We start from the raw sequence: 8,483 nt of genomic DNA on the forward strand, positions 1-8,483 counted from the left end.
AATTGCATTTTTTTTTAAAAAACATAAATGTAAGCAAAAGTGTTTTAAAAAAACGTTTTTTAATAAGTTTAATGCAAAAAAAAATAATTTCTAAGCACTTTTTTGCCGTTCTAAATGTCGTTGTGCATTTTTTTTATTTTTAATTTTATTATTCTGAAATTTAAAGGATGAGGGGGTAAAGAAAGAATGAAATTAAAGCAAGAGGTGCATTTTCTTTTTACAGTCGCTCTAAAAATTGCAACCAAAATTATCAAAAAAGAATAGTGAAAATTTTTTATTGGTATCTAGAAAAAGCTTTAAAATAACTAATTGGGCCCAAATTAAATTAGGGTTAGTAGAAAGACTTTTTATTCTGCCATATCTATTCTTCAGTAGTTTTCATAGCTGCCAACTTTCAAAAAAAAAAAGAACTCATTTGGGCCCGGGATGAGGGACATGTTGCCGAACCCCCCCCCCCCCCCCCCCCCCCCCCCCCCCCCCCCCCCCCCCCCCTTCATCAAAGACGCAAAATATAAAAGTTCCCTTTTTAAATTTCTATTAAACATAAAATTTGAGATGACAGAGGCAGTCCCAAAAGTTGCTCAATTTGGGTTTAGTCCAGCACATTTGAATGTTAAAATGACCTTTCCCCAATGATTGTTGTTTGTTTTTAAGGGTTTTTTCGGGCTTGCAAACATTTTTTTAATCACGCCCTAAAAAGGAAGAAAATTGGATAGTAAAAATTTTAGAAATTTCAGTTGAAGCTCCAAGAGAAAGAAGACAAGGGGGAACTGGGAACAAATGGGGTCAGATGTAATTCCCAAAAGGTTCACCAATGTCTTTGTTTGAGATCCCTATAGCTTTCCGGCCAAGAAAAAAAAATCCAAAAAAGAGGAAACCATCAAATGTTCATTAAACATTAAAAAAAAAAAAATATATAAAAACTAACAAGAGTGATTTTCAAGGAAAAAAAAAAACACTCCCAAAACAAAAAAATGCATTTTTCTGTTCCCTCCCCGAGGACCCGGCGAGGGGCAGGAAAAAAAAAAGTAATCTATTCCAAGACAAAGACTGAAAACATGTTGGAAAAAAAAATAAGGGGATAGAAGCACGTGTTACCCCCCTGCCCCTATGGGGCTTTCCCCAATAGATCAAAAAATTTAGAAGGAAAATATAAAGAAAAGAATTCAACTGCCCCAAATTTGATAAGGACCCCAAAACAAAGAAGCACAATTGTAAAAAAATGAAAAAATTAGTGGTTTAGAAAAGCATTTTACCCAAAACCCGGGAAATCATTGAGAGGGGCGTTTTGGGGTAAAAATTAGGTGGTTCAGAAAAAAAGTAACATTGCATATATTTTTCTTTTATGCAAATAATGGGCTGAAAAAGTAATATAATAGTTTATAGTAAAAGCCCTCTAAATATTAGAGAATTCCTAATTTTTTACTTTGACAAGATAAAACACCTAAAAATGGAGTTTAAATTTTTTTCTTGAACCTAAACCGTTACAAAAGCTTGCTTGAAAAAAAAAAATTAAATCAGTGAAAAGTTTTTAAAGGGGGTTAAAATTTTTTAATTTTTCATAAATTAAAAAAGGGGAAAAAATCTTGCACTTTAAACAATATAAGCAATTTATTTTTTTAAATTTAAACCTTCCCCAAACAAAAAGGTGGATTTTAATTTTATTCTTAATTAAAAAATATTTGTAACAAATAGTGAAAGTATCAATACGCTTAGAAAATTCAAAATATATCGAGGCTAACATCCAAACCTATGCAAATCTCCAATACATTAGAAAGGTTTGAGTAAAATCAGGCGCATATAAACGAAAGGAATTTTTAATTGTTTAAAAACATTATGATAAAAGGGAAATTAAATTAAAAAAGTACCAAAAGGGATTATGCTCTCATGGACACCAAAAAAATGATATAAAAATAACAACAATGTTTAAAAGTAATAATAATGGATAATAATAATAAAATTAATTTTGGCTACAGGTTTTTTACACAAATTAGTCAAAAATTACAAAATAAGATTTTGAACTAAAAATAAGCACTTTCTGACTGGGAAATTTTAAATACGGAACAAATCCCTTTTTAAAAAAACGGTTTTACAGCTATGGTTTTCCCAAACATTTGTCTTTCGCTGAGCAAATGAATGTTCATATAATATAAAAAAGGATATTGCAAAGATGAACAGATTGTACTTTAAAAAAATAAAAGTTTTTGAAACCCCCCAAAAAATTTAAAAAACACTATACAATACAAAGAATGTAAACAAAAATCAAAATTCTGATTTTATTTCACCGATTGAAACGCTCTTTTCCCCTTTTATTTTATTTTTCATTAAAATCTTTGTCTTCACCAAACTAATTAGTGTCCTTAGGGGTTCCCCTTTTTTTGGGAAAAAAACCCCGTGGGGGTTTTTAAGAAAAAGAATAATTTCAGACTTTTTAGGTAATGATCCCTTGACCATGTGCTGAAACATCTTCGACAAAGTTTTTAAAAAAAACTTGACTCTATCTGATCTCATCTGACCATGCATTAGCTCCGTTTTTGCTTGAATTTTTCTTGGGGGTTTAGTTGTTTTAAAACAGTAAGCTGATTTGGATCCGCTTCCCATCAAATATTCTTTTTATTTGCAGCTGTTACATGGATGTTCCAAAATTGCCTTTGAGTTCTATTCAAACAAAGTCATTTGTTTTTTAATGTTAAATTTCCTTCCCCCGTGACCGATGCTGAGTTACAATTTGACCCAAAAAATGACCAATTCTGGTTTTTCTGTATTGCAATGGACACGTAAATGTTTTGATTGATGTTCACTGTGTCCCATATGTCGTAGAAGACATCCCCCGTGTTGTGGGACCAAGTAAAGGAAATAATGTCGAAGCTGGTTTCCTGAATTTTCAGTATTAACAATGGGGCCAAAATTTCCCTTTTCTGGGAAGTGACATTTTGATGGCATGAACCCCTTACAGTCTTTGGATATTCCCCGTATTTGGAAAAAAAAAATGGGTTTTCTGAATATCAACAGCTTTACCTCCGTGCAAGTTTCCCCTTTAAAAGGTGAATTTTTCATTTGGGTAACAACCAGGGACCAACATCTTTCTTTCCCTTTCCAGATGTTTGGGCCCTTAACTTCTCAAGAACCCTTTTTCCAGGGATCAGTGACATGTTGTCAAGCTGGGGATCAACCCCTACACCCGAATCTGCATCATTTTAGTTTTTTTAAAAACATCCTTGCGGGTTCCCGCCCTCCTCCATTAAAAATTGTAACCTACTAGGAAAGACATTTCGAAGCCAACAAAAATTGTGAATCAAAAATTTATAATCATCCTCCAAAAGGACCATCTCTTCAGTAAAAATTGCCTAGCTTTATTCATTTTTAATGGCATTTTTGGGTTTTCTCAAATTTGTTCTCTTTGCTTCACATTTTAAAATCTGGCTGTAAAAAAAAAAAAATATCCCCAAATTTTAAAACCCGGACAGCTTTGAACAAATCTATCCTGCGGTTCTTCCATTTTGTTTTGTTTATATTCCCCTTTAAGAAATTTAAATTAACTTTTTCAATATAAATCCAATTGAAGTTCAAGCCCGCTTTCAATGTCCCCTCCTTTTAAAGTCATTTCGAAATGGTTTGCGATTTTCATTAAAATTACAACGCTTCAAACCCCGTCCCCTCCAAGAAAAAAGGTTGTTTTTCTCTTCCTAGTTTTTAAAATCAAATTTCCTAAGAGCTAAATCATCATTTAACTTTTCTCTCCTTTTTTGAACTTTTGCGCGCAGACTGAAAAAAGAAAAAAAGCCAAAAACAAAAGCACACCCGGAGGGGGGGAAGTTTTTTTTAAAAAGGAAAAAAGGGAAATTTTAAAATTTTTTCCCCCCAAAATTTAAAGGAGAAAAAAAGCAAAAAAAGACTCCCCATTGACGTAAACGTTGGTTTGCAAAATGTTAAACATTGGGTTGAACCCGGGTCCCCAAATGGCAAAGAGGGGGTTGGATGTTGGGAGAGGCTTTAAGTTTTGGGGGGGGAGCCTTGGTTTCCCCAGGGGGAGTCTCCCAAAAAGGGACCCCACGAGTAGTGGGAATAGGGCTGGAAAAAGCAAAAAAATCGGGACCCCTAATTTTTTTGGAAAAAAGACAGATCAAAAAATTTTCTGTTTTAAAAAATGGAAAACCCTTTTTTAAAAAACCAAATAAAAATTTGGGGGGTTTAAAAAAGCAAGTATAATAAAAAAAAGTTGGAAAGGCAGGAAAAAATTTTTAAGTTTTTAAAATGTTAATGTGTTTAAAAAAGATAACCCCAAAACCCCGGGGTTTGTAAACCCTTTTTAACCCAAACCCTTTTAAAATGTGGTCAAATTTACTTACAAAGGTCCCAAAACTAAAAATAAAAAAATTTTTCATGTAAAATAATATTCCCCCAGCAAGGGACGTAAAAAAATTTTTTATTTTGACAAAACCAAGCTGTTACAGGTCAAGTACTCATTTTTTTCACAAGATTTCATAGGGGAGAAAAATTTATAAAGACCTTTTTTCCCTTGACTCATTTTGCACTGCCCAAACAGCTATCAAACCCAGGGACTTCCCATCTGATGGGGGGATTCATAACATAAGTCTTAAAGACCATCATCAGCATTTGTTAAAACAGTATTTGAAATAACTGCCATTATTTTTTGAATACAATATTCTTACCCAAGCACTATTGAGGCAGCAGGCAAATAGAGAGGTGAGCAGCATTTCATTTCCAAATAGTAATACATAACTAACAAGGAGTCCAATCTGAAAAAAAAAAAAATCAAATCAAATCAGATCAAGTAACTTTTAAATCTTTTGTTCAACCCAGTGATTTATAAAAATCTCAAACAATAAATTCCATACACTAAAATAGCTTTCCAAAGATTTGTTTTAAGACAATGTTATTCTATTTATAGATCAAACGATCATTGATTACCAAGTCTAAAATAAAAACTTACTTACACAGAAAGCTCTAGACCAATGATTAAAAATAAGATAATGTCAAGGGACAGTGGGACACACATGGTTTGGTCTTTGCTGGGTCATGTAAAGCCTGCCGGGCTGTATGGCCTTCAGCAATCACTTTCATAACTCAAAAGGGAGATGTTCTTATACAATCAGGAACAAGAAAAATATCAATTTTTTTTTATTTTTTTTTGAAAAGGATGGAAATTTTTACAAACGCCTTTAACATACTTATTGAAGAATGAGCTGCAAGACTGTCAGAACTTTGAGACAAAGACATGAGTCCACTTAGTGTCGCCATTTCTTTCAATTCTTGCTATTTACTGGACATTGAAAACTAATACATATAAGAAAAAAAAAAGAAAAAAAAAATGGTTTAATGTTGGACATTATAGCCCAATTTGATGACCTTGAAAATGCAGACGATATTCACTCCTCTCATGGTCGCGACCAAATGCAAGACTAGACATCACTTTTAAAGATGAATGTCATAGATTTAGATGATGTGTGAGAAAAAGTAAGTTGTACTTCAGGTACATACATGCAGCTGTATAAAGGAGGAAAAGATTATAACTGCTTTTCTTTTTCTTTTCTTTTTTTAAAAAGAGCACGATGCCTACTTTATTGTTCAGCTTAATTCATATAACCATAATATTAATTAGAAGCAAGCAAAACAAGCAACAACCGCCTTTGTGTCATGTTATGTTAAAATGCTTACAGTTTGTCCCATCAGAATGGTCTTCAAAGTGGCCGATGAAATGTACTGTAAAAAAGTATGTGGCCAGGACAGCCAAAAAGTCTGAGTAAGAAGAGCAAACTGTGCAAACTGGAAAAAGAAAATAGTTATATGCACGTAATTTGTCTAAATCTAATAGCAAAGCAAAAAAGATATAGAATGAGACTTAAACAAAATGCTATGGTCAATCTAATTGACTGTGCAATAGCTTGTCATTGTTTGAAATTCTAATGTGCAGATCACCTATCACCACCAAATGGTCTTTGTGCATGATACCCTATTTTTAAGTACTGGTTCAGATCGTGTATGCTATTATCGACTGCAGAGGCTTATATTTTTTCAATAACAAGAATAATTCTATTACATCTACCACTTATCAATACAGGCAGGACGAGATATTTGATATAGTTAAGAAGATGAAATAATTGCAGCTTTTCTCTGAATTGCGTTTTGTCTCTTTTCTAAAGTCAATGAACGTGACTCTTAAAATAGTTGTCAAAGAAAAAGAACAAAAGACAATCTTGAAGGCTAATTCCCTTAAAATTACTGATTGTCAACAAATTCACTTTTGATATAACACCTACCTGCCATGAAAGCATAAAAAGGACTTGAACAGCTGCTAGATCAAAGTTGAAATCATTGAACTTTCTTTTTTCCTGTAAAATAATTATACACACACACACACATATATAATATAGACATACATATATCAATGATACTGGAGTTAGTTTGTAAAAAATGCAAATAGAAAAGTTGAATGTAAACGTCTCGATATATAATAGGCTTAAATTAAATTAATAAAACTGAAATTATGCTTGTAGAATAAAACAATATTAAATTAGTAGCAGTAATCAAGATTTTGTTGCAAATTTAAGTGGTAATCTCACACTCCTGTTTAAAAAAAATAGAAATGATACCTGATATCATTTTTATCTAAGATTATTGTTGGCAAAATAAATATGTTCTATGAAGAAATAAATCCGTCCTTAGTTTTCTAAAAAGAAGTATCATCAAGCTGCCATAAACGTGGATAAAAATATCACAGTCCTAAATTATAATATGCTATAATACCAACTAAAGTTTTTTTTGTTTGTTTGTTGCTTTAGGTCTCTTACAACACAATTGAGGTTATATGAGAGACCGCTGAAACAAAAAAAACAAGCAATCTAACAAAAATAGTACAAATGTAAATCAAATTCATAACCTAAACATATCATAAGCTAAATTATAAATAACCAAGAACAAACAGGCAGAAGATTTACAGAAAAAAAAATATCCCCTGTCAAAAATACAATCACAAACCAAAGAAGCAGGATAGGCTAGTAAAGAGAAGAAGAAACGACATCACTATCGGATCGCACACCCATGCGAACATCATAGGTATATGATTCAAGGGTGATGCTCCCATCCAACCACCCGCAACTAAAGTTCACGCAAACCTTAGTGTCCTTGTGACCAGAAACATCTGAAAGACAAATAGTGGGTATCCAAAGCTTTCTCTCAGTGGAGGTGTCCACATCACTCTTGTGCACTTGTAAAAGAAAAATGAAAAAAAAATTCGGACCTAAAGTAATTCTTAACAATATTCATTTTCCAAAAGGACAGAAATAGGAGAGCAAAATGATTTCGATGCAAACAACTTAACTTTCAAGTGAATGGGTAAACGACTAAGTGATGCTTTTCTTTATCCAACTAACATGCACATGCTAAGCATGTATAACAGGAAGTGGGGGCTGCCTGTATAAGTATTATAGTATGATATTGATAAGTAATGTAAACATAATCTTAATATGTATTTACTGATCAGGTTAAATTTTATTTATTAAAAACCATGTTTAAAGACGTAATGTAGCTATAAAACCGAAAGGGTTTATTTACAAACTCTGACAAAAAAAACAAACAATACCTCTCCATGATTGAAGAAAAAACAGATCACAACTAGGAGGCCACCAAAAATACTCTCACTGAAAGGGGGAAAAAAATCACACAATAAAGATTTCTCTACAAACTAAGCCATGTGTTGGATACCAACAAAAAAGACAGAAATGTTTGTGTAATTAGTTGTCTCAAAAGGTTGTCCATTTCATATGAAGAATAAAACTCGAGTTTGAAAAAAAAAAGGTTTTTTTCATATATGGCATCCCAAAGACCTTCAGAATTTGATGATTACTTGATATATCTAACATGATATTGTTACCAAAAAAAATTCATTACGGAAGAAAATGATTAGTGAAATTGAAAAAAACTTGAGCTTTTATATAGCGCATCTGGTTAAAACTATATTTGCCAAAAAGTTGTACTTTTTTAATTTTAAAAAGGAACAAATGCGAGATTGTTTACCTGAGGTATGTTCCAAACAGAAAAAAGGCTGACATCATCATGCCTTGCAATATGAAAATGAACTCCACATAAAAGTAAGAAGGCTCGCCCATACCTAAATTGAATAAGAATAAAAAAATGAATGGAATAACCATGCTTAAGGAATTATTTAATAATACTAAGAGTATGTTTTAATATGTCAGATGAAAACAAGGAAAATATTATTTTGATTTCTTTTTTTATTTGAGTGAGACCAATACCTAAATATAGTAGAATATCGACACAAACAAGATGCTGAAAGCTAAATTAAAGTCAGAATAAATAGAATGACAAAAGTTGACTTTTACACTGTTTTTAAGAAATTACTTTCATTCTCAGTATAAAAAGTGATTCAATTTAAATCAAATTCTATAGTAATTTAGATATTAACTATCGTAATTTAGACATTGAATACAATAATTTAGACA

General features: G+C 32.0%; 1 protein-coding gene across 1 annotated transcript; it reads right to left on the bottom strand.

Annotated features, from left to right (window-relative positions):
* Positions 1-6,316: 6,316 nt before the first annotated feature.
* LOC144961144 (putative C-mannosyltransferase DPY19L2P2) lies at positions 6,317-8,131 on the bottom strand (the record flags this gene model as incomplete). Its single annotated transcript, XM_078894443.1, has 4 exons — positions 6,317-6,353; positions 7,137-7,228; positions 7,604-7,661; positions 8,038-8,131. Coding segments are annotated over 4 exons (281 nt in total), but the record flags the coding sequence as incomplete, so codon positions are not given.
* Positions 8,132-8,483: the final 352 nt, after the last annotated feature.

The sequence above is a fragment of the Berghia stephanieae genome, unplaced genomic scaffold (genome assembly GCF_034508935.2).
Source record: "Berghia stephanieae isolate SIO BIC M18660-M18661 unplaced genomic scaffold, UCSD_Bste_1.3 scaffold154, whole genome shotgun sequence".
NCBI lineage: Eukaryota > Metazoa > Mollusca > Gastropoda > Nudibranchia > Aeolidiidae > Berghia > Berghia stephanieae.